The sequence below is a fragment of the Oryza sativa genome, chromosome 12, assembly GCF_034140825.1.
Source record: "Oryza sativa Japonica Group chromosome 12, ASM3414082v1".
Classification (NCBI taxonomy): domain Eukaryota; kingdom Viridiplantae; phylum Streptophyta; class Magnoliopsida; order Poales; family Poaceae; genus Oryza; species Oryza sativa.
In genome coordinates this window covers 119,713-144,455 of record NC_089046.1, presented here as the reverse complement: position 1 = coordinate 144,455, position 24,743 = coordinate 119,713, and the positions used below count along the sequence as shown (strand labels likewise).

The 24,743-nt window shown below is 41.4% G+C and overlaps 4 protein-coding genes across 7 annotated transcripts; 2 read left to right on the top strand and 2 right to left on the bottom strand.

The window, feature by feature from the left end:
* Window positions 1–1,165: 1,165 nt before the first annotated feature.
* LOC4351245 (probable LRR receptor-like serine/threonine-protein kinase At1g67720) lies at window positions 1,166–8,534 on the top strand. Of its 2 annotated transcripts, none has more exons than XM_015764185.3 (16): window positions 1,166–1,326; window positions 1,482–1,643; window positions 1,829–2,363; window positions 2,452–2,957; window positions 3,047–3,179; window positions 3,267–3,338; window positions 3,420–3,488; window positions 3,574–3,645; window positions 3,848–3,916; window positions 4,117–4,271; window positions 4,345–4,586; window positions 6,567–6,693; window positions 7,261–7,329; window positions 7,441–7,624; window positions 7,761–7,896; window positions 8,028–8,534. In XM_015764185.3, the coding sequence occupies exons 2-16, from the start codon at window positions 1,577–1,579 to the stop codon at window positions 8,355–8,357; spliced, it is 2,766 nt and encodes a 921-aa protein (XP_015619671.1). In that variant the 5' UTR covers window positions 1,166–1,326; window positions 1,482–1,576; the 3' UTR covers window positions 8,358–8,534. The 2 variants fall into 2 exon arrangements, with proteins under 2 accessions (XP_015619671.1, XP_015619672.1); XM_015764186.3 differs by having other exon boundaries at window positions 1,166–1,356.
* Window positions 8,535–8,762: 228 nt separating this feature from the next.
* On the bottom strand, window positions 8,763–15,515 carry LOC4351244 (uncharacterized). Of its 3 annotated transcripts, none has more exons than XM_015764184.3 (14): window positions 15,276–15,515; window positions 14,876–14,975; window positions 14,541–14,798; window positions 14,295–14,457; window positions 14,086–14,198; window positions 13,287–13,370; window positions 13,155–13,203; window positions 12,974–13,065; window positions 12,587–12,716; window positions 12,414–12,490; window positions 10,720–12,338; window positions 10,175–10,372; window positions 9,374–10,109; window positions 8,763–9,157 (listed from the first exon to the last, which is right to left on the bottom strand). In XM_015764184.3, the coding sequence occupies exons 2-13, from the start codon at window positions 14,956–14,958 to the stop codon at window positions 9,571–9,573; spliced, it is 3,405 nt and encodes a 1,134-aa protein (XP_015619670.1). In that variant the 5' UTR covers window positions 14,959–14,975; window positions 15,276–15,515; the 3' UTR covers window positions 8,763–9,157; window positions 9,374–9,570. The 3 variants fall into 3 exon arrangements, with proteins under 3 accessions (XP_015619670.1, XP_015619668.1, XP_015619669.1); XM_015764182.3 differs by having other exon boundaries at window positions 14,671–14,798; XM_015764183.3 differs by having other exon boundaries at window positions 10,211–10,372; window positions 14,671–14,798.
* A 1,847-nt stretch (window positions 15,516–17,362) lies between these two features.
* LOC4351243 (uncharacterized) lies at window positions 17,363–20,502 on the top strand. The gene is made up of 3 exons (XM_015764300.3): window positions 17,363–18,152; window positions 18,905–18,983; window positions 19,809–20,502. Exons 1-3 carry the CDS (start codon window positions 17,440–17,442, stop codon window positions 20,385–20,387), a joined length of 1,371 nt encoding a protein of 456 aa, XP_015619786.1. The 5' UTR covers window positions 17,363–17,439; the 3' UTR covers window positions 20,388–20,502.
* Window positions 20,503–21,634: 1,132 nt separating this feature from the next.
* On the bottom strand, window positions 21,635–24,729 carry LOC4351242 (protein TONNEAU 1a). The gene is made up of 8 exons (XM_015764299.3): window positions 24,487–24,729; window positions 23,815–23,947; window positions 23,409–23,497; window positions 23,186–23,308; window positions 22,277–22,416; window positions 22,164–22,189; window positions 21,930–22,086; window positions 21,635–21,848 (listed from the first exon to the last, which is right to left on the bottom strand). The coding sequence occupies exons 1-8, from the start codon at window positions 24,571–24,573 to the stop codon at window positions 21,824–21,826; spliced, it is 780 nt and encodes a 259-aa protein (XP_015619785.1). The 5' UTR covers window positions 24,574–24,729; the 3' UTR covers window positions 21,635–21,823.
* Between the last annotated feature and the right edge of the window lie 14 nt (window positions 24,730–24,743).

Genomic DNA, 24,743 nt, shown 5'->3' with positions numbered 1-24,743 from the left:
AATTCATGTATTATCGTAAAATTTTGGACTTAGTAATAATGTTCATTTTCTTTTCAGCCGAATGCTAATATTAGTGAAATGGTAGGCTGAAAGGTAAACCTCATGTATTATGGGCTAAAATTCATGTATTTCTAGGCCTAAATTTCTTGAACACAAAATTTTGAATATATGATCCATGCGTTTTTTTCCAAGTTTAATACTCATGAAAGTCTAGGGTCAAGTTAACCCATTCATTTTTGGCCCAAGGTTAATAACTATAACATTTTGGACTCAAATTTCTGTCAAAATTGAATCAACAATGTTTATTCAATTACTTAGTTAAATAAGTAAAGAAAGATATCATTGGCTATACCGTTAGAAGTATTTTGAACATGCCTCATAGGTTTGTCTATTTATACAATTATTTCCTAAAGAAAGACAAATAGTCCAGAGGTAGTACTAGAACCACCGAATATGAAACAGAGCCTCATGAATCATGATTGAACAATTGCTAAATTGTAACATGCTTAACAACAGACAAACTGAACTGATGGTAGTTTAATGTAGTAGTTTAGAACTTAAAGTCGCAGTTTGTTAGAATGTTCTTGTGCAGCAGTAGTAGCAAGTAGTTATAGAAGATGCTGTTTGGTTGGTGGTAGCCCAGTTTATTGTATACGGGTGTGTTTTACGTTAAAATTGAAAATTTGTTTAAAAAAAGTTGAAAGTTTATATGTGTAGGAAAGTTTTGATATGATGGAAAAATTGAAAGTTTGAAGAAAAAGTTTGGAACTAAACTTGGGCCGTAGTAGTTGGAAAAACAGAGGTCCTCAATCTTCATGGTAGTGTTGGATTTATTATACTCCTAAGTGAGAAGTCCTTTTAAAGTCGAGTCTGAGCTTGGAGGTTAAGCTAATTACTACGAGTAGTACCACAAAATGATGAGTTTATTACTCTAGTAGTTAAATACAGGAGGCACAGGTACCACAAATGAGTGACAGAGTCACAGAGACGTGGATGATGCAGCAGCAACAGGGCAACAGCAACAGGTAGTGTACTGGTCCACTCAGCTCGGCGCAGGCGCAGCAAAGGCAAAAGGCAAAGCAGGCTCAGGCTGGCCTCTCCTCTCTCTCACCTTTTCCATTGCTTTTCCTCTACATCTGCTGCATGCTTGCTTGCTTTCTTTCTTGCTTGCTTTTCTCCAAGATTATTACACAGAGACAGAGGGTGCAGAGGCTGGCTGTGAGTGAGAGCAGGAGACTGGGATTGGGACCCTCCTGTCTTCTTCTTTCCCCTTCCTCCTGTCCTGCTCCTCTTCTTCTTCTTCTTGGAATACTCCTGCTTGGTTTGGTATTCTCTTCACTCCCCTGGCTGTTTCTGGTTGAGCTCTTTCTTGCCTGTGTGTGTGTGTGAGAGAGAGAGAGAGAGAGAATTGGTGATTGCCCCTCTCTCCCCAACCCCAGCTACCAACAAAATTTCAATCCTCTCTTTTCCTTTTGTTTTAGGACTTGTTCCAAGGAGGGAGCATATGGATTGATTCACCAGCCCGCACCCACTGCTGTGCTAATCAATCCATCATCAATTCAGATTACTGAGGGAGATGCCGTCTGCTTCCGCCGCTCTTGTGCTCCTCTTCGTCGCCTTCTCGCTCTCCAATGCTCAGCCTGGTCAGTCACTCTCCCTCTCACTCACCCTACTCCCTTCTTTTCTTTTCGAGTTTCTTGGAACTCAATAATTTCCACCCTTCTTTACCATTCGCTGGACCTCCTTCAGCTTCAGGGCTGGGAAATCAAATCCATCTCCAAATATAAATCTCTACAAGAAAATTCCATCTTTGATTTGATGCATGCAGGTTTCATCAGCTTGGATTGCGGGGGAGACGATGATTACACGGATGGCATTGGGATCCAGTGGACTTCTGATGCCAAGTTTGTCTCTGCTGGCCAGAAAGCGAACCTCTTGCTCCAAAATCAACAATTGCAGCAATATACCACCGTTCGCTCTTTTCCAGCAGACAACAGGAAGTATTGCTACACCATGAATGTCAGGAACAGAACACGCTACCTTGTTAGAGCCACCTTCCTCTATGGCAACTTCGACAACAGCAATGTCTACCCAAAGTTTGATCTCTCCCTTGGACCGACCCCATGGACCACCGTTGTCATTGATGATGCCACCACCCCAGTCGTCCAGGAGGCGATTATCCTCGCTGCTGCTCCAACACTCAGCGTTTGCCTCTCTAATGCCAGCACTGGACAGCCCTTTATTTCTACTCTCGAGCTTCGCCAATTTAACGGCTCCCTCTACTACACCACTGATGAAAAACAGTTCTTTCTTAGACTCTCTGCGAGGATCAATTTTGGTGCTGAAAGCAATGCATCAGTCAGGTATGCGCTACTACTGCTGCGTAGCACCATTGTTCATACTTTCGTTGCAATATCTGCCTAAAGAATTTGTTGTTGATGATGTTTTCAGGTATCCTGATGATCCATTTGATAGAATATGGGAGTCTGATTTAGTGAGGCGAGCAAATTACCTTGTCGATGTTGCTCCGGGGACGGAGAGAATATCAACTACAAAACCCATCTTCGTCAGTACCAACGAAGAACCACCTCAAAGGGTCATGCAAACTGCAGTTGTTGGCAAAAATGGATCCTTGACCTACCGGATTGATTTGGAAGATTTCCCAGGAAATGCATGGGGAGTCTCATATTTTGCAGAAATTGAAGATTTGACCCCAAATCAAACTAGGAAATTTAAGTTAGTCATTCCAGGCAAGCCAGAATTCAGTAAACCAACTGTTGATGTGGAAGAGAATGCTCAGGGAAAGTATCGTCTATATGAACCAGGCTACACAAATATTCCACTTCCATTTGTTTTCTCTTTTGGATTCAAGAAGACTAATGATTCGTCAGAGGGACCTATATTGAATGCCATGGAGATCTACAAATATATAGAGATTTCTGTGGGATCTCAAGATGGTAAGCAATTGTCTGTCTGTCTGTGTTGTAGAATAAATGGAAAAATACACCTGCTGTGTTATAATTTGGTCTTCTGGTTATATTGACAGCAAACATTATGGCCAGCTTGGTCTCACGGTATCCAGAAGCAGGTTGGGCACAAGAGGGTGGTGACCCTTGCTTACCAGCATCATGGTCTTGGGTGCAATGCAGTTCTGAGGCAGCACCTAGGATATTTTCAATGTAAGATGATCCTGTCAATCTGCCTTCAATTTTGAGTTTTTGTGCTCAATATTTGAACATTTGAGATCTAAGGATCATTTCTTGCAGCTCATTGTCAGGGAAGAACATTACAGGGAGTATCCCTGTGGAATTAACGAAGCTATCGGGGCTGGTCGAACTGTAAGATCAGAATAGTTTATTTTTTGCTCTCCCCTCTTTGTAGTTGGCTTTTTTCTGATAAATTTATTTCTTCAAATTCAGAAAGCTTGATGGTAACTCATTTACTGGTCAAATTCCTGATTTCACTGGATGCCATGATTTACAATATATGTGAGTTTTCCATTATTTTGATAGTGTATCCTGGAAACATTATTCTTGTAATTTAGCACTTAGGGTGCTTGTGTCTGCACTGCAGTCACCTTGAGGACAACCAATTAACCGGTGCATTGCCACCTTCCTTGGGAGAACTACCTAACCTGAAAGAGTTGTAAGTTATACGCTTCAGTACACTTTCTTTCCACCCCCATGCTATTTGTATTGCAAGTGCAGTAAATATGAATTTGTGCTGTTATTTTGTTCTTATGATCCTCAAGACCTCAACATGCATCATTGCTATAGATTTTATCTCATTTTACTGCTTTATTCATTGTATTGAAACAAAAATACCTTACTGATCCAAGCCTTCACAGGTATATTCAGAACAATAAGCTGTCTGGAGAGGTCCCACAAGCGCTTTTCAAAAAGAGCATTATTTTCAAGTATGTGTAGCTTTTTCTTTAAGCATAGCTTAATCATTTGATATGAGCAGTGCATACTTTTGTGCCTATATGAACTCCAGTGTGGCTTAGCAAGCTTCATTTACCTTCGATGAAAGTATATATTTGTTTCCCATGTAAATCGAGTACCTAACTTGTGCATAGGATTGTGCTGTTTGTTCTGATCTGTTACCCGTATGCAGCTTCTCAGGAAACAGTGACCTTCGCATGGGACACAGTAACACTGGCCGCACTATAGTAATTATTGTATGTGCTGTGGTTGGGGCCATTTTGATTCTTGTTGCTGCTATTGTTTGTTACCTGTTCACATGCAAAAGGAAGAAGAAATCATCGGACGGTGCGTATTCTTTAGCTCATTGGACATATCTGGTATGGTGTATGGTCGCGTAGTAATTACTTTGTGTCTCCAGAAACCGTTGTTATTGCGGCACCAGCAAAAAAGCTAGGCTCATTTTTCAGTGAAGTGGCCACGGAATCGGCGCACAGATTTGCATTGTCTGAAATTGAAGATGCTACTGACAAATTTGACAGAAGAATTGGTTCGGGAGGGTTTGGCATAGTATACTATGGAAAGCTTACAGATGGGAGAGAAATCGCAGTCAAACTTCTCACAAATGACTCCTATCAAGGCATCCGAGAATTCCTGAATGAGGTATGTTTCTTTTCTTGCCTTATAGTTTTTTCTTGAAATATAAATCACATACACAGTAAGTGTTAGCGTTCGGCCTAAAATATGAAGACTATTAAACTTAGGCTAAAAATGGATGACTATTCCCGTTTGGCCAAAAATTAACCTTGGGCCCAAAAATGGTTGACTATTAGCCTTCACCTCAATGACACAACTATTAAGTCTTTGGTCCAAAAACACATGAGTATTAACCTTGGGCCCAAAAACAAATGAATGTTAGCTTGGGCCAAAAATGCATGATTGTTTAGCCTTCAGCTCAAAAACACATGAGTATTACCTTCGAGCCCAAATCACATAAATATTACCTTCGCTCAAAATGTCATGAATATTATCCTTGAGCTGAAAAAACACAAGAATATTTGCCTTACTCCAAATACACAGGTGTATTACTCTTCCACCAAAAAAACATACAAGTATTAACCTTCGGCACAAAATTTCATTAGTATTGACCTTGGGACCATAAGTGCATGAATTTGGGCTTCGTCTAAAAATTTCAAGAGTGTTAACCTTGGTCAAAAAACACATGAATATTAGCTTTTGCCCCATAATTTCTTTACTCTTAGGGCTAGTTCGAACCAGCAGTTTGGCTGCAGCGGTTCGCAGCTCGGAAACGGGGCATATCATTAGCACATAATTAGTTACGTACTCCCTCCATCCAAAAGTGTTAGGCAATTTTTTTTTGGTTTTTCTAAAAGAGATGATTATATTTGTAGTCTTCATGTGCTAAATTAATTGTTGACAGGAACCCAAGCAACCATCTTAATATTCATTGGTTGCATGCATATAGTTCCTTGATTTTGTTACATGGGAGATGAGTAATTTCTCCTTGGTCTTGGTGACAAAAGAAATATGTCTTACATTTGAGGATGGACGGAGTATTAACTATTATAAATTTAATAAATGGATTTATTTGATTTTTTTAAGAACTTCTATATATTTCACAAAACGCATCGTTTAGCAGTTTGGGAAGCATGTTGACGGAAAACGAGGAAGTTGTTGTTTCAAGTTGCTGAAAAGAACTCAACCTCAACCTTAGACCCATAAACACATGAATGTTAGCCTTCTGCTCAAAAAATTCATGATTATTAACCTTGGGGCTAAAAATGTATGGATTATAACCTTTGACCCCAAAACAAATGATTAATAGTCTTCAACCCAAAAAAAATTGTGAGTATTAATTTGGGCCAAAAACATATGAATATTATTAGCCTTTGGCCAAAGTGCACATGAGTATTAGTCTTGGGCACAAGTATTATCACTGGGGCCAAAAACACATGAATATTAGCCTTTGGCCCAACTACACATGAGTATCAGTCTTCAGTTCAAAAGCACGTGACCCTAATACCTTCAGCTGAAAAACACGTTACTATTTGCCTTCAGCCCAAAACTTCGTGAGTCAACCTTGGGCCCAAAAGTGCATCTATATTAGCCTTTGACCCAATGACTCATGAGTAGCCTTTAGCCAAAAACAGATGAATTTTAACCTTTGTGCACACAGTTTAATGAGTGTTGACCCAGGGCCCAAAAAGGCTTTGCGTTCGGCCCAAAATGGGCTGTTTTTCACAGTTTAACAGTTTAAGATATAAATAGAACTTGCGTACCTATTGCTAATTTTACCACTGCTTGGTAGATTGAAACCTTGAAGCTGAAGCTGAAGCCCAGTATATTCTGGGACACATTCATTTCCTACTTAATTGATAGACCTACACTAATGGGATGTGACCATGTTGCGTTACATATACTTATAACCTCAATTTATTTTAAGTAGTATAAGATATGAACATTTTCTATTTGGAACATCCTATGGACCCTCACCCTCTATGTAGGCATCCCTCATATATCCTTTTCTCAAGGTCTACTGGAAAACTCAGCGCGCATACTTTTTCTTTGGGTGGTTACTGCGATCCGTTGCTTAGTATAGTATCTGATGGACTTATGTTTCAGGTAACATTGCTTTCAAGAATTCATCATAGAAACCTGGTGAGCTTCCTTGGTTACAGCCAGCAAGATGGTAAAAATATACTTGTGTATGAATTCATGCATAACGGGACGTTAAAAGAACACCTCCGTGGTAAGTTCCTATGGTCCTACCATCTGATGATAAATCTAGTTTGCAGAATCAACACCAAATTGTCGTTGTGTAGAGAATGATTCTTCTACAAGTAAATGTTCCATGCGTAGTTATATTTTAGAATATTAGGGTCTCCATGATTTCGTATGGTATCTCATTATCTCCTCCCCTCATACAGTAATTATTTTGAGAAATTTTTTGGAGTCATATGCATAGTTTGTGCAGTGGTTTCCACGATTTTATCAGATTGGTACTTTTCACCTGATATTTCCCTAGATAATACAGCAAATTCATGCTTGAGTTTTCTTTTTCCAGTTTTGGATAAGGATTCGTGTTCTGAAAAACTTATAGGATCTTCACTGATGTATAAGCCTTTTCTTTTCTGTTCTGATGTTTACTTCTTTCCAGTCTTAACTAAGAACTGAATACAAACTGTCAAGATTTCAGAAGTTTCCATACTACACATAAATCAAGGCTCAGCTGCGGCTTTGTCTACTTGTCTAGCTCGTGCATGATTCTTTGACACTGAGGCTCAGGATTGACATGAACTTTATCATACTTTGACAGGAGGCCCTGATGATGTAAAAATAAATAGCTGGGTCAAGCGTCTTGAGATAGCAGAAGATGCTGCAAAAGGTTTATCTCCCTCCCTTCCTCGTGTACAATTTTCCTGTGATTATTCTACCAACATGCATTTCAAAGATTCTGAAGTCTTTCATTTCCATGAAAAATAAAATAAAATATCAGGAATAGAGTATCTCCACACAGGATGCTCCCCAACTATCATCCACAGAGACCTCAAGAGCAGTAACATTCTCCTTGACAAGAACATGAGAGCAAAAGTTGCAGACTTTGGCTTGTCAAAACCTGTTGTCGACGGGTCTCATGTATCAAGTATAGTTAGAGGAACAGTTGGATATCTGGACCCAGAGTAAGGCCATGTCTTTCCTGAAATTTATGAAGTCTATTCTTGTTATCAATGGCCTTGCAAATTGAATTGCTATATACCTTTGTAACATCTGATGCCAAGTGTTCCCCAAGCTCACCCTTTTTGCGTGTGCTCGTAGGTACTATATCTCGCAGCAGCTAACAGAGAAGAGTGATATGTACAGTTTTGGTGTCATTTTACTTGAGCTAATCTCAGGCCATGAACCAATCTCAAATGACAACTTTGGGCTCCACTGCCGTAACATTGTTGAATGGGTAAGAAGTAGTAGGCCTTATGATGATACATGAACTTTGCATTTAGTCTTTCTTCCTGATAGTGAATTATCAAAGATATCCGAGCGATTGGCGCAGACAAAGATGCTGAGTGAAGAGTTGTCCATTGGCAGGCTAGATCGCACATGGAGAGTGGGGATATCCACGGCATCATTGATCAGTCGTTAGACGCAGGGTACGACCTGCAGTCGGTGTGGAAGATTGCGGAGGTGGCGACGATGTGCGTGAAGCCCAAGGGGGTGCTGAGGCCGTCCATCTCGGAGGTGCTCAAGGAGATTCAGGACGCCATTGCCATCGAGCTGCAACGGGAGCTGCCCTCCAGCATTCACCACCTCATGTCCAAGACGTCTCCCTCCGAAGCCGTCAACACGACAGGCAGTCTGCAAGACCTGGAGCAGAATGCGTCGTTTGATGAGCTGCTCATGCGCCCAGGTCTCAGGTAGAGGTAGCACATACGGATTACAGACTCTTCTAATACTATATTTCTAATATTCGTTGATAGGTTAAGCAAGCTGTGCATGACTTGTTTAGATTTGCCACCGAGCAACGAATTTTGGGTGAATTTGTCCTTCAGGTCGTCGTGCACTTTTGAAATGATCATGTGCATTCATTCTCGTTCATTCTTACATTGGCTCTTGTTCTCTTCTCCCCCTCGAATTCTTGTATCAAAAACGACCAAAAAACAAGATCGATTCATAATACCGTGATATGATTATCAGAACGTTTCCTTTCAGATTGAACGGTACTGGCCGTGCAGCTCAGGCTGCATCTGAAATCCTGAACGAAACTGCCATCCTAGTTACTAGTAGATGCTAGTAAAACAATTCGAAGGAAAAAAGGAACAGAGATTTTGTCATGAATTGATATTATTAACAACAGCACACCGAAGTACTCCTCGACCTTGTTTTTGATTCAACACCAAACAACACCCAATTCAGCATAAGCTGGCTGGCCTGGTACCATATAGCCATTTACGTTTGGTTCAGCAAACCCATCAACAAAATAATCTCATGTGCACCACAAAAGCTACTAGCAACGAGTAACGTATCATGTACAAAATGACGCTTTTACTATGCCAAAACCAAGAAAATATTTCCACATGACGGCAAAAAAAGAAGAAAGAAGCAAATGCTAAACGGTTTATATATTCTCGAGTCTGCTTCCACCACAAGTATATATAAACTTGAAGGACAACCTCATGGATGCATCTTTGATATATATATCCTTTCGCCCAAAACAGAACCTGATGACCAAACGAGGCAAATGGTGAGTAACTTGCCAGCAAATTCCAGAACAAACACAGCAACAAATTCCAGAATAAAATGGAAGAGACCAAGCACAAACAGTACTAACCAATGCAATAAGAAGATAACTCACACCACCTATCCAGGACAAGGGGTAGCAAGCCATGCATATAATATAGTAAAAAAAGATGTGAATAGAATGGTGAAACACAAACCTGGTGCTTGAAACGTCTGGTTACACACCCAGTTTCATGCTGGTCCACTTGAATCCAATGCCTTTCAATAAACACTCATGCGCCAATCCACAAGCTCAACAATCACCAAGTTGAGCCTGTGCAACCAATCAATTTCAAGAACTGAGAAATGTGCAAGTTAGCTGGGTGATAGGTCAAGTCGCATCTCCCAAAGATAATCACAGTCCAAAAGCTCTGTTATACAGATCATTTGAACCCAGCATGTGGAAGTTGTTTGCTTCAGTTGGATATAACATCCTTGACATGTCAGGCATGGAAACATTATTCCCTTGTCTCAAATCACCCCAGCCATCCCAATGACCATTTGTAAGATGTGAGCTTCTAGGTTGTTGGAGTGACATCTGTGTGTAAGAGGATAGAGAACCATGGTTCTGAGGTATAAGTCGGGATGCAAGATAATTATCATTCATAGGGTTGAATGCATCTTGAACATGTTCTGCAAATCCAACATTTTGATGGGAAGGCATGTTCTGCTGCATAAGTAATTGAAACCTTGGATCATTTGATGTTTGCAACTGCGAAGGAAAAGTATGGGAAGTTTTCATCTCCAACCCTGAATCACTTATTCCAGGCATCCGCCCTTTACCCACAGCCAATATAGCAGGATCAACAAATTCTATATCACTTGTTTGTCTAGCTAACTGTGGTTGATAATGGCTAGTATTTATACCCAAAAGATCATCAAATGGGCGAGTTTCTGCAAAACATTGCAAACTTATTAGAAACTGAAATTGTTTTAGGAGAAGCAGAGAGAGAGAGAACCTGAGTATGCCGAACCATAGATCTGATTAGACCCACCCTGAGAAGAAAATCCAGGAGGGGGATTAGGCCCATTATGAGATGAAAATCCTGGAGGTGGATTCAACCCCTCATGGGATGAAAATCCAGAAGAAAACCCAGTAGGAACTCTTGCTGGTGCTGAAAATCCAGGAGGCGCGGATACTTTAGGCTTTGATGTGCCTGAAAAAGCATTTTTTTTGTAAGTACATAGAAGTACCATGGTGAAAACATCAGTTACTAAAATGCTTCAACATAAAAACACAGTGCATTTTATACTTAATAGCTCCACAACCCAATCACATATGTTACAAGATTGCCAACATTGAATTAAAAGAGGGGAATGGGTGCACAAACATTGGATCCCTTCTGTATCCTAGCGAATATATCTATTTGTTTTGTGACACATTAATATTACCTCAAATATATAAAATAAATATTAAAATAAAAACATTAACTGCAGTACTGCATCTCACTGTTCATTAAGAATTTAATAAACAAGCAGCGTAATATAACTTCATACTACTCACCGGTAGCTAGCATATCCAACATAGTAAGAGAGTTGCTCTTTGAGAAACCTTCCTCAGGAGATTGAAATGCAATGCCACTCTGATAAATGTTTCCATGAGAATTCTGGGATGGCAAACTGAAATTCTGCTCACTTTTATAATTTCTCATAGATGAATCTAGGAGGCTTCCTTGATTATCTTGTCTAGCAAATGAAAATCTAGACTCACTATTGCTGGTTTTTGTTTTCCATGAACGTGCATCAAAAAGCACATCGTTCTTTTCAGATGCACTAAGCATCTTAGCAAAATTGTTAGCCGTTGAATACGACTCATCCCATGGATCAAACTCCAAAGACAAAATATCAGCAATTATGCTGCTCTCATCCTTATTTACACTTACAGCCTTGTCAAAACTGCCTATGTTATCAATTCTCACTGCACCAACTGCTCCAGGCTGATGGTTTTTCATTCTAGGATGTTCAGAAACCTTACCAGGTGCATATATAGTCCCTAGCCCTTCTTGATGTCCATTTAACATGGTAGAAGTGCTGTCAACTGAAGATAACAGCCCAGGTTGCATCATTGTGGAAGTTCTATCACTTGTTGATGTATGGTTAATCTCTTTACCATTCCACAGTGAAATAGGAGCAGTGTTAGGGAAATGGACATATGGTGAAGACGAAGCTTGATCAGCAGCATCCAGCACTCTACCATGAGATTTATCAGTGGCTACTGCATAACTTTCTATGTCATTTAACTGAGGAGACACACTACTCTGGATATCTGAACACCAATCACGATGCTTATCTGAACTAGGCTGACATGTAGAATCATTACACTCAGCAAGTTTCAAATTCTGACTAAAGGGCACCACAACTGAAGTACTTAGGATTGCATCCGGTTGTTGGTTTTCGGCAATACTTTGAACCCCATCTTTTCTGCTTAATGTTACTGAAGATACTCCAACAGAAAGCCTATCAATATCCGTGCTCTCAGATCTAGTATCTTCGGTTGCTGTGTCAATAGCTGCTTGATTAGATTGGTCCTTTCTAATTACCAAAGTAGATGTTTTAGAAGCCATGTTGGTTACTTGGTAATCACCATCACCATCCTTTACTTCTGATTTAGAAACCGATGGACTTGATACACAATTTAGAGGACTTTGCCTGGTACTGTTTACTGCGATGTCTTTCTTTGGTGATGTCGTTGACTTCGATGTAAGATGCCCTGATTCAGCTGGCTTTGAAGAAACTGAACATTCAAACTTTCCATTGTCATTTACAACCTGCTTCTCGTCACTTCCTTTTGACATGCCATCTGATGTGACATCATCATCGTTCCAAGCTGAAGGTATGGTAGAGAAGTCTATGTCAAGCGATGACTCCAGTGATGTTACAGCTTGGGTTTCCTTTGCAATACCAGGCTTATATGGCTTCAAGGTTTTAGACAAACTATCTCGTCCTTCCGTCATTTTCGGAACTGTGCTTGTGTCATCATTCCATGAAGAAGGTAGTTTTGTACTTGAAACAGTCGAAGAACTCGAGAATGAATTACTTTGAGGATCTGCTTTTGATTTAGTAAGAGATTGTGACGATGCCACCCCAGTTGCTGTTGTCCTGGTATTCAAATCGCGATGCCCCCTGCTCATACCAAAAAAATTTTAGCAACAAATTCACATTTTAAAACATATCATGAGACCCTAAGCAGCATCATACCATGAAGCAGCTGGTGGAAGTGTGGATCTCCCAGAACTACTGTTTGGAGGCGAAAGCCTGGATTGATTTGCAGTATTCTGTACAAAATAAGACCAGTTAATGTAGCAGCATGAAATCAAACAGAAATGAACATGTCCAGTGTCCCAATGGATTTTTCAGTATAAAAAACATACAGTTATTCCATTCTTGATTGGATGTTTAGCTGCAACCACTGCACTATATGAGAAATCTTCTGCTGGAGGAGGTAATACAGTCCCTGCGCGTCTTTGAGAAACATTAGACGCCATTTGGGGAACCCTACTCCTGTAGGAACGAGAGATGATGAGTCGAAAGCACCAATCAGAACTACTGAAAATCTTAGCATTTAGCAAAGCATAATAATTCATGCATAGTATAGGGAAAAGTTGATAGACTACAAATTCTCAGAACAGAAGAGCATTATATAGTAACAGTAGCAGTAGGCTTGGCAGGGGAAAAAGTACATATGGCTAGGACTGGCACAGTGCCATAATAAGGAACAGTGGAACTTTCCACACATATGTTCAACGAGCTCAGCTTACCTTGTATATGCTGAGATTATCTCATCTTTAGTGAAACTATCTTCCTGGCTTCCTACATCATGTAAATAGAGACAATCTGGATTTCCACAGGTCTAAAAAAGAGAAGATAAAAGCCCTCAGAAGGATGGCAGTAGGTAGAGTAATGGTAAATAAAGCTGCCAGGATGAAGCAACGAGTATACCATGTTCCGCAGCCATGCATGGCAATACTTTGTAGTACCAAAGCACGCTCTGCAACAAACCATTAACGATTAGGCTAACTGCGTTATGTAAAAAAAACTGCTGCAATAAGGCTACAAAGCATAGAGGGTGACCTTAACACTTTCCCTTCCAAAACAAAATTGTGTACAGCTTGAATACACCTGATGGCCTCTTCTTCTTTGGCATATGTAATATATCTGAAAACATCACAATAATGAGCCCATTTTCAACACACACAGTGCATTCTATATACAATCTAAGTTTCACATTTTGGAATCTACATGGATCCAGTCGATGCTGAGGATTCCTAAGAGAAAGATGGAGCTGCATTCAAAGAACTACAAAGTGCTCAGACAGGAAAATTTTGATAATCCTTGAGGTAAATTCTATGAAATACCTGACATCTGCATATGCAAAGGTTCTGAGCTCAATCAGACTTATGATGTAAACATACAATTAGTACATACCATAGTTAATATAATGATCATGATATGACTGAAGCAGTCACGTTTGCATTTATCTGATTATTCAACACTAGAAATCTACATCTTTTGCTTTGGCTACTAGGCTGCTAGGTGTGGCATTCACTGATTCACAAATGGATATGGAAATTCATGATCCTTAGTCAAATCATACTGTTAAGTAGGTAATATAAATCTGAAATTAATTGCAAGAACATGGACATATCATATTTGAATTAGCCATCATTTTCATCTATATTTAAGCATATAATTTCTCAACAATAAATCACCTATGCTTAAATGCTCTAGGCTTGGAAAGTACAGGAGAGCATAACTTGAAAACACCACTTGTACATACGGTAAGATATATCTAATCACTTGAAATAATAGGTCATGTTTATCCATGAGAGAAACATCATAAACATGTGGCATGAGATTCACATAAACATACACGCTGATACTGTTGTTTGTTGGTGCCTGCTGGGAAGGAGCCCCAGTCGGCCGAGAAACTGAAACTTTCAGAACCTTGCCATACTGACCAAAGTATTCCCTGCGCTCAAGTATCTGAAATAAAAAATGAATTGTGTTGCCAAGGTGAGAAACAAAATATACACATTACTCAGTTGAAAAGAATCTGTCTGTGCACAATATGGTACTCACGCTTTCGTTGCATAAATTTGCAGGTAGTCCAATTATGTACACGAGGTTTCTCTGGATAACCCTGACGCTAGCAAGATGTTTCTTAGCTTCCACAGTTACCGCGGCCTTTGACTTGACCTTTTGGGTCTTCTGTTTCTTGTCCACATTTTTCTCCACTACCGTCCTGTTTCCATTAAAAGAAGCATAAGTACAAAATTTCCGATGCGATAGACAGGTAAAAGAAGTTGCTTATGGCGCTTTGCAAACCACAATTCACGACAACTGGGTGATGTTTCGTTTTGTTGAACTGAAGACCCTAAGCTCTTGTGCGGCCATCTTCGCATGTCAGTGCAGTTAGTGAGGTGAAAGGAAAAAAGACGGTTTGAGATGGAGGGACCTGTCACAAGTGGCAGCCATCTTGACAATCCTATCTTTGTCATAGCGAGTGCGGCATGCGGGGCAGCGGCCCTCAGTGTCCTCTTTCTCAGCCATATCAATGATGTGGTGCCAGCACCAGACACAAATCTGCAGTGAGATGCAAAAGGGAGGTGAATGGAAGGGGGGTGTGGAGAGTAGAGTGGTGGGGAGGGAAGGGAAGAAACCTCATAGCCGCATTTGCAGGGCTTGAGCTGCTGGTCAGTGATGTCCATGTCCTCAGCACAGAGCGGGCAGGTGCGGTCTCCATCGTCGCTCATGGTCATCCTTCGGGAGCAATTCAGCGGCAGGAGACATGAAAGATAATATTATTAGTAGTACATGAGATTGTTTGTTTGTGGGAATAACAATCTGTAGTAACACGGTGTAATCAATCAATCCCTAATAAGAGAGAGAAGCTTCCTATCATCAAATCGAATAAACGAGAAAGTGAGGGGTGGGGGGGCAAGCGCAGGGGCTGATCCTTCAAATCGAGGATCCAATCCAAAGAGTCTATTATGCTCCCAAGTGGATTGGAGCAACAATCAGAAAAGAAAAGGGGGGGATCAGAGAGGGTGAAGTACTCACATTCCGATGGGGGAAACCCTAGGTAGGTGGTCAAAACGGGGGCGGCGGTGGGAATCGATCGATCGATGAGAGGGAGGGGGCGCCGGCGGGTGGATGGATGGATGGGGGGAGTCGCGTACGATCGATGGCCGTCTATGGAGTCTCTCTCTCTCTCTCTCTCTCCTCCGCTGCTTGCTGGCTGGTGTCGTCGTGTTCGCGTATGGTGGTGATGAGGAAGGAGGAACGAGTAAGGAAGAAGACGAGGGATGGAGGGACCCGGATCTCCTCCTCCTGTGCCCTCCCCTGTGCCTTCCTCTTCTTTTTTTTCTTTCTTTTTCTTTTTTATTTTTAAGTAAGTTGCATTCCAATATTTTCATTTTATTGCTACCTATTGTTACCACATTTACACTTTGGTCTGTTGATTCACATGTTAGCCACTTATCTTCTTCCTCCCTACCTCGTCACCTCTATTTTTCATTATCTTATATGCTCCCAACAAAAACATATATGTGTTGCTCCTGACCGCCACGGTGTCGTCGTCCACTATGAGTACAAAATCATGCTACATCAAGAATCATCCATTGCGTGCTATTATTGCTAACTCTGACTCACTTCCCTTTTTCCAAGTCATCGAGCCCCCCTCTCTCAATTTTGTTCCATGGTTTGAACTGCTTGTTCGCTCAATGACTAGAAAAAGGCATCAACTATGCTATCTCCACGATTTAGAACATAACATTGCTTTGAAAGTCCTTTTCTCCCATTCATATCTCTTATCCTCCCCATTGTCTATGTTAACCGCTAATATTAATAGAGATTGCGCCCGATCAGGGGCCAGCACATATGGATTTCAAGCATGAGCACCACAGCGCCGGGGGACTTCAACTCAAAATAAACATTGACACGGCACATGAACATAACTCAAGAGGCCACCGGCAACACAAAGCTCGAGCTCAAAGTGTGGATGGCATGGGCTAAGCGAGCAACTCTAAAGTATGGGTGACAATGATGGTGGCAAATATAGGAAGCCAGAGGTGAGGGAGAGATGAAAAGATGGAGATAACGAGTCTAAATTACACTAGAGGTAAGATTACCTAACTCAAAGTAAAAACATTTGCTAAAGAGTGATCCAATATAAAACTTTTGTAAATATACCTAGCCATTGTGCAATTAACTTTTTTTTTCCAAGAGAGGGGGTCTTTATGTATGTCCAGGAGTACATGTCATATTTGGATAGTGCTCTGACCTAGGGTTCTTGCCTAGACATGTGCATCTAGCTATAGGCGTACGAAATTGGACGCTCGGGAATGATGCTTTGCTCAAGCGTGATTTGTCAGGGCATGATCCAAACATGCACTATGTGTTAATGTATAGTAACCACTCTACTTTGGTTAAGTATCTAATCGGGTAATAGTGTCAACATATTGCATTAAGATGATCGTAGTGATCAATTATATCCAACTATTACCAAACATCTTATTAGTTGTCACATACTATTTTGTGAATGGTGTTGACGCAAAGTAATCGTATAATAATCCAAGTTATATTGGGATGAAGGGCATGTGTACATCAAATAACTGATAAAAAAAACAAAATCAAACACAGTTTTTATAAAGTCTGAAAAACTCTCTTTGTCCTTAATACAGGAATCCTTATATAGCATAATGAAGTATCTACATTATGTTGTTTTGTCAAACGAATAAGGATTGTCTCGTTACATGTTCTTTCATTCTCGTATTGCATTATCTGCTAAGCTACATTATGTGTTACAAATGTTGGAGCTACCTCACAAACCCACTCGTTGTCCTCCGAAAAATGAGTTAGTTGTTAAATAAAAGATATGATTGAGATCAACAGCGAAATGACAAAATAGACTGCACGGATCTACAGCGATCCCACGGCATTTAGGCCCTGTTTGTTCACACCAAACTTTCCCCCAACCCCCAACTTTCCATCACACCACATCACATCCTAAACTTTTCTACACATATAAACTCTCAACTTTTTTTACAAACTACCGATTTTCTCCAAACTTATCACCAATTATATGAACTAAACATAGCCTTAGAGAGATTAATAAATTAATACTATTCCGAAGAGGGTTAAGGGATATCCCCTGGCCTGAACGCGCAAATTAAACCGGAGGGCGAGCCCCTTGTCTCCCTCTCCTCCGCCCACCCCACCGGCGATGGCACACGGCGGCGGCGAGGAAGAGGAGGAGCGGGTGCTGAGCCACGGCGACGTGGTGCTGCTCCGCTGCGACCTCACCATCCTCCGTGGCCCCCACTTCCTCAACGACCGCATCATCGCCTTCTACCTCGCCCACCTCGCCGCCGACCACCACGACGACGACCTACTCCTGCTTCCCCCCTCCGTCCCCTACCTCCTCTCCAACCTCCCCGACCCCGCCTCCGTCGCCGCCGTCGCCGACCCCCTCCGCCTCGCCTCCCGCCGCCTCGTCCTCCTCCCCGTCAACGACAACCCCGACGTCTCCCACGCCGAGGGCGGCTCCCACTGGACCCTCCTCGTCCTCGACAACTCCAACGCCGTCTCCGGCCCCCGCTTCGTCCACCACGACAGCCTCCCACCCACCAACCTGCCCTCCGCGCGCCGCCTCGCCGCCGTGCTCCGCCCGCTGCTCCCCGCCTCCGCGATCCCGCTCATCGAGGGCCCCACGCCCAGGCAGACAAACGGCTACGACTGCGGCGTCTTCGTGCTAGCGGTGGCCAGGGCCATCTGCAACTGGTGGCCCACCCGCGCCCGCCATTCCAATTCCGATTCCGATTGGTTGGAGGCCGTGAAGAGGGAGGTGAACGCCGACAGCGTCAAGGCCATGAGGACCCAGCTGCTGCAGCTCATCCATACCCTCATCCAAAACAACACCACCACCAACCAACATTCGTGCTAGCTAGCTGTTGCTCTTTCACAACTTATTTGTAGTCTTCGTGTTCTTACTGATATTATATATATGGTTTTCTGTGAGCACAGCAAGAACAACATGTACAAATAGAACAGGTCTTGTGTAGTAATCTTTTTGCAGAATTTTGGGGTCCAAATACTCTTTACTGTTGGTTATGGTTAATGAAACAATGCTATTGTGCCTATTATTTGAGTATAAATGGTTGAATCAGTGTTGGAGCTCATAGCCTTATGTTCTGTGATCCATATAGAACAACAACAGCAACCAACAGTCCTAGCTATTGATTCATTCTGTGCTGCTCTTGAGAGCTTAATTGTCTCTGTGCTTGCGGTGATTGTTTTCCCCTGAGCTTGCAACAAGGACATGTAGACTATACTAGGTCTTGTGTAAGTAAGTAGTAATCCATTTTGCAGAATTCATCAGTTCAAATACTCTTTATTACTGCTGTTTATGGTTAATGCAACAATGCTACTGTGCTTATGCTTGCAAGTTACTTGAGTATATGGTTGAATCAGTGTTGGAGCTCATGGTCTTATCTTATGTTTTTGTGATCCACAGATTAAATTGGTACATTACCTAGTAATGTTAGATGAGCCGAGTCATTGGTATTTGCATTTGGTAAACTGCAGCAAGGAGGGCAGCTATCTGGCATCTGCCAGTCTACCTACCACTTCCGGACCTAACAGTCATACATGCATCCTTAACTATCTTCCTTTTCTCCTCTCCTTATCAGCCCTTCAACTCAACTTCCTTCTCACCCTTCGATTGCATCTACCAGTCTGCCTGTCACAGCACAAGACTTTGGGACTTGGGTATGTGAACTATGATTCTTCTTCCTTTCTCAATTTTTGCTTTGTACATGCACAAGAGGAAAACAAGTAAACATCTTGAAATAAAGCATTATTACTTCAGCATGTTCTGCATGTTTTGTTGCTTGGTCTCAACCAGGCTTCAAAATTCAGCTATAGATTGCATAAATTCACTTTTTTTTTCCATGCATGCTATTTTGTTCCAGTATCACTCTTCTCTTCTTTTTTTTTTGGTCAATTCCTCAGTTTTACATCTAGCTCACTATGAGTTTCCCTCTGTTCTCTTTTATTCATTCACCACGTACAGGTAGCAGCAGAGGGGAGCACATCCATGACTTGTGTTCATAAATTTTGTGTTATTCTACCTTCTTTCTTTGTCATTTCACTTTGGTACATAAACTGTGCTAAAAATTTCACCAGTGCGATATGCAAAGCCACAAGAAGGTTGCTGCTGTGAAGCCTGTGGCTTCCAGGCCTTCTTCCAGATTGAGGTCCTTCTCAATGCTCCAGGAAGACTCCACTGCTATTGATTCTCCTCGGGTTACTTCCCTGGAGGAGATTATATTAAGGCGTCCAAAGGCAACGCGATTCACACACCCATTGAGTAATTCATCGACAGAAATTGCTGCAACCAGAGTCAGTTCGACACGAAATTCAACTTCTCTGTTTCCTGGAAAGAAATTTCATTTTCTTTCTGACAGTTACATAATTTTGCACCTTCTTTTAAATGATGCTTTTTATAATTATACATCTGTCCATTAGATTATTTTGAACCTACCTTTGACATGATCATATGGTCATTTTCTAACAACATGCTGAACTTTTTAGCTAGAAGACAGTGGAACACATACAGCATACGATCAAAAGAAAGCAGATACAGGAAAGGGGGCCTGTTGGGACAATTTGACAGTGTCCCAGAGTGTCAGGAAGCCAAATGTCAGTGCGAAGAACAGTTTGTCCTACGATGGCTACAGCTGGAGGAAGTATGGGCAGAAGCAAGTGAAAGGGAGCGAGTTCCCACGGAGCTACTACAAGTGCACTCACCCAACATGCCCTGTCAAGAGAAAGGTGGAGATGACACCAGATGGCCGGATTGCTGAAATTGTATACAACGGTGAGCACAACCACCCCAAACCTCATCCTCCAAGAAAGCCAACATTATCAACAAGTGTGGAGACTCTGGTTGCCACTAATGATGCTGGATTAGAAAACAAGTTAGAAGGATGTGACCAAGCTATTGGTTCTGATGCTGTTGTTGAAGCATTAAGAGGTGGCTGTCACTGCTTGGATGGATTTAGAAATGGTAATGAGATCAGTGACTGCAAGAAAAGGTATGCTTATGCTGTAATTTTCATTCAGAACTTACTAATGTTTTTTTGTGCCAAAAATGTGCAAGTGGTTGCTTAAAATATCAAGTAGCATATTATGATATTTACGTTACAGACCCACAGCCTCCTTGGAGGACACTCTTAGATGATTGCTGTGAAATTGTCGTGTGCCTAGGCTTTTCCGTTTTGGAGTGAGATTTCATGATGGTTCATGTAAGAGAATTCTGGCACAACCGCATAATATAATTAATTTAGGGTCACATTTGGTAGCTGAATATGTTCAGGAAAAGCAGTAATGTTGATAGCTGAATAGGTATTGATTGGCAATGAATTCATTCACTGTAAAGTTGACAATCTATGTCGTGAAATTCATGCACTTTGTAGGACCTTGCTGACTAATCTATTCAGAGGAAAAAAAAATCAGCAACATGAAAATAGCTGCCCTAGAATGCCTCATCCAAGAATTGTTCCATGCCACTGTATATCAAGGTTGAGGTAACTGCAAACTAGGAAGGACTGCCTTGTTAACTTACTGATATGAAAAAAAGAAAAAGAGATACAGATTTGTGTATATAAGTCCGCTCAAAATTCCATATGCTGAAGAACACATGCAGTCGTACTTGCGATTGTCTGTGCTTGTTTGGAGTTAGTACACTTGTTTAACCCCTGAAATGTAATTGTCGCTTCACCTTTTGTATTTTCTGTAAGAAAATTGTCAATCAGTGCTACATAGTATAGGTTTGTGTCATGTGTTGCTACGATGTTAAGTGCTTGGATGTGCATTGCAGGAGTAATTAGAGATGCAGCACGCGCGAGTACGTGGATGATCAGAGGGAAGGCATAATCTCGAGATCAATCTACTCATCTTGGAACAATACCAGTAGCATTGGCAGCAATTATTGGCATGTTAACGTGGTATACTCCTCAAACAAAACAAAAAGGGGAATAATGTCAGTGAACTGAGTGAGGTGTTAATAGGCAATTGCTAGGCCTCCGAACTAGTGTGCTGTCACTCTACTAGCTAGATTAGGCATAAATTACCAAATGATACTGTGACAAAACTGAAATGTAACCACTCCAGAATCTTGGTTTAACACATTGTTTATGTGCAAATTGGTTTTATCAAATGATACCGCTGGGAATTGTTGTTGGCAACTAATAAGTGAATGCTGCTCAAAGGAGTTACAAGAGGAGCAGGAAACTGGATTTGGAGAGAACTGCTGCAGGGCAGGTTTGTATGCACGTTGTAACAAGAATTCCCGATGTAAGCAAAAGCAAATTTGTTAGAAACTACACGCAACTAAAATTATACGCACAAGAACAAGATTGTCCAGCAGAAATCAAATCCCATATATGGTGCATAAACAAATGAGCTAGGAGTACAGTAGGCATGATCAACACTGAGCATTCTTCTACGCAAGCGCACAATCCCACCGCAGCAACCAAAACGATACAAATGGCCCAAGGGGGTCCAAGCAGCGCAATGGTGAATTGGACCCATCCCACCTTCCGATTTTACTCAGCACCGTCGCCTGGATGCCTGGAAACAGATATTCTATGATCAGAAACAAATGGCCAGGCAAAAAGGGAAGGTGCAAAGAAGAAAGGCAATAGTTCCAACCTCCAAGAAGTCGTCAGATTGCGAGCTTTCCGGTCTAGCTGGACGTTTTCTAGAGCACTTGATGCTCGCAACACTTCTTCAGAGATATCATCAGCATCATATCTCCAGTTGTATTCATCCTTCCTTGCATTGGAAGCCGAAGACCCCCCTCTTCGGTCTGAATGTCCAAAGCGCTAGCTTTAGAGGAGCACTCTAGCATAAAATAAACAAACCGAGAAAAAAATTATAATTTACCTGACATCTGTGACGATGGCATTGGCCTGCGAGTTGCAAGGAAATGTTACCTGTGTTTTGAGGAAACAACAAATATCTGCAAATTGAATAGCTGAATAGTAGTAAGCTGTTACCTTCCCATAGGAGGCAAGCCTGTAACTGAAGAAGACGACGGTGGCCTCCTCGTGTTCCTATGTTCAGCATTTAGAGCCGGATCCGACTCGGAATTGATTATTCTCCTACCAGTACCAGCCATCCTTGTTTGAGACAAATTCTGCTCAATGTAGCAATTCAAGTAACCAAAATCAGGCAATATAAGCAAATAAAGATTAAAACTAAGATATGTAAAAATGCATTTTCTTTTAGAAGAGTAAGAGAAACAGAGAGTTTGGGGTTATGATAGGTTCTACACCCACCTCACTCTAGATTTTTCGTGGTTAAAAAATATGTAGCCTTGTGTGTATTATTTGTAGAAATTCCATAGAAAAGTATTGTATATCTGTATACAAGTATACATAGGTGCTCATTTCGTCTCATTTAATCAAGTGAATAAGTTTTAGCGATAATTATTTATCTATTGTATTTTATATTTTATACATAGTATAGCTAGTTGAAATCTATGCAACACAAGGACATTTTACTAGTATCACTAATAGAAGTGTTGATAGCTAATTCATGGGCTCAAGAACAGCGAAAGAAAAATGTGGATATCTTTACTTACTCTTATAAAAGAGAGTAGTGGTGGTGGTGAGTGGTGAATCTGCCACCCCTCCCACCACCAACTCTCTACTATTTGAAAAAGAAAAAGGTCAAGTAGGACCAAAGGGTCCACATGTCAACCACCTCCATTACCAATTCCTTACATTTTATTAAAAGAAAAAAGTATGCAGGAAATGATGGTAATAATGGGTTAATAATAATTTTCTTTAATTAAAATCCTGTTGCAACACAGGGATTTTAATCAAATCAAAATTCCATAAACAGAAAGATTTCCATATACATTTATATACTGTCTGCCTGAGACTCTGAGTTAGCAAGAGTACCTCATATTTGAGATATCCTTCAAGAACATCTAGAAGCATGGGGCCACTTTCAGCACTCCTGCTCCCTTCAGCTCCGCTTTTGTTAGAAAAATCCTTTAATTCATTCTTCCAGAAGTCCTTTGGCTGATTTACAAATGCAACAGCCAACAATCAATAGCAGCATTAGCAGATGTTGATTTTGGACATATCCATCCAAGATTTATGAGATATGGCAAACTGTTACCAGATTACATTCAGGCAGATAAACTTTCATCGTGTGACTTAGCTGGGCCCACTCCAAGTATTCACTTACAAGTGCTGTTAATAACCTACCTGAGAGCAGTAGAAAATGTTCGACGTAAATCAATTATAACCGAAGAAGAAACTATGCAGCAGAAATGAAAGGCAAAGACTAACTAATCATCAGCAGGATAGAAAAAAGGTTCTTTCATAAGCGTAGAAGAGAAAGATGAAGCGAATAAAGATGCTACTTTGGCACAATGGTGGCATTTTGGCAAGCTGCAAATTCACAGAATGGTATGAAAACAAATCTCCAAAAAAGGAATCTAGAGAATCATACATATGAGATAAATTATTTTTGAAGCAGCATGGGAAACAATCTGAACTTCTGGGTAGAAAAGAAGGCAAACCTGATGGTGAAGCATGCAGCTGCTTAGCTCGGTCATTGCAGCTACCAAGCAAAGCGGGATTCCCACCATCATCATTCTCCACTACCCTATCCTCCTCTTCTATGGCCTCGAACACACTTGCTCTTAGCTCAGCCTACTCAAGCAAGAGTGCAAGACAAGATCACGCCTTATGGTAATAGGAGGGTTTTCGTATGTAATGTAATGTAATGGTTCTTGAAACTGAAGAGAGCACATGGCTTTATAACCTGGCTTCAACAGATGAGGAAAAGTAGAGCTATCCACTTCCTTCCTCAAGGATAATACTATTATCTAAATTTCGGACATAGATTTAACAAAAAAATTAAATAGCAGATGTCTAGAATCTTGGCACACGAGGAATGGCATGTGTGTAGATCAACATTTTGCACTCTAATTGACAATGCAAACAAAAGTAGGGCAAGCGTGAGATCCCTTTTTGTTTAACAAATTGAAACCTAAATAGAGCAGTAGACTTTGTCAAGACGAGAAAATTCCTTCAACAAGTGCGGCGCATGGAAGTCGAAGGTGAGAGGAAGCAATAAACAGTGAAGAGAAGCAATTCCGGCGGGCCGGAGATTGAGATCCGCAAGTAGTGAGTCAGATCCGCAGAAAGGTGAGCAAGAGAAGAGAAGAAGAGGGATGGGGGATTTGTACCCTGATCTTGGCGAGGACGCCCTTCTTCTCGAGGGTGCGGGTGACGAGCGTCTTGAGCTCCATCATCTCCCGCGCGTAGTCGTCCATCCCCCCTTCCGCCTGCCTCTCTCTCTCTCTCTCTCGGAAAACGAGGGGAGGCGGCGCCGGAGCCGGAGAAGAGAGAGAGAGAGAGAGAGAGAAAGAGGGGGGCACTGCGGCTGAGTCCTGTCTTTGACAGACAGGTGGGCCCCCTCTCTCAATCGCATCTACTAGGGAGG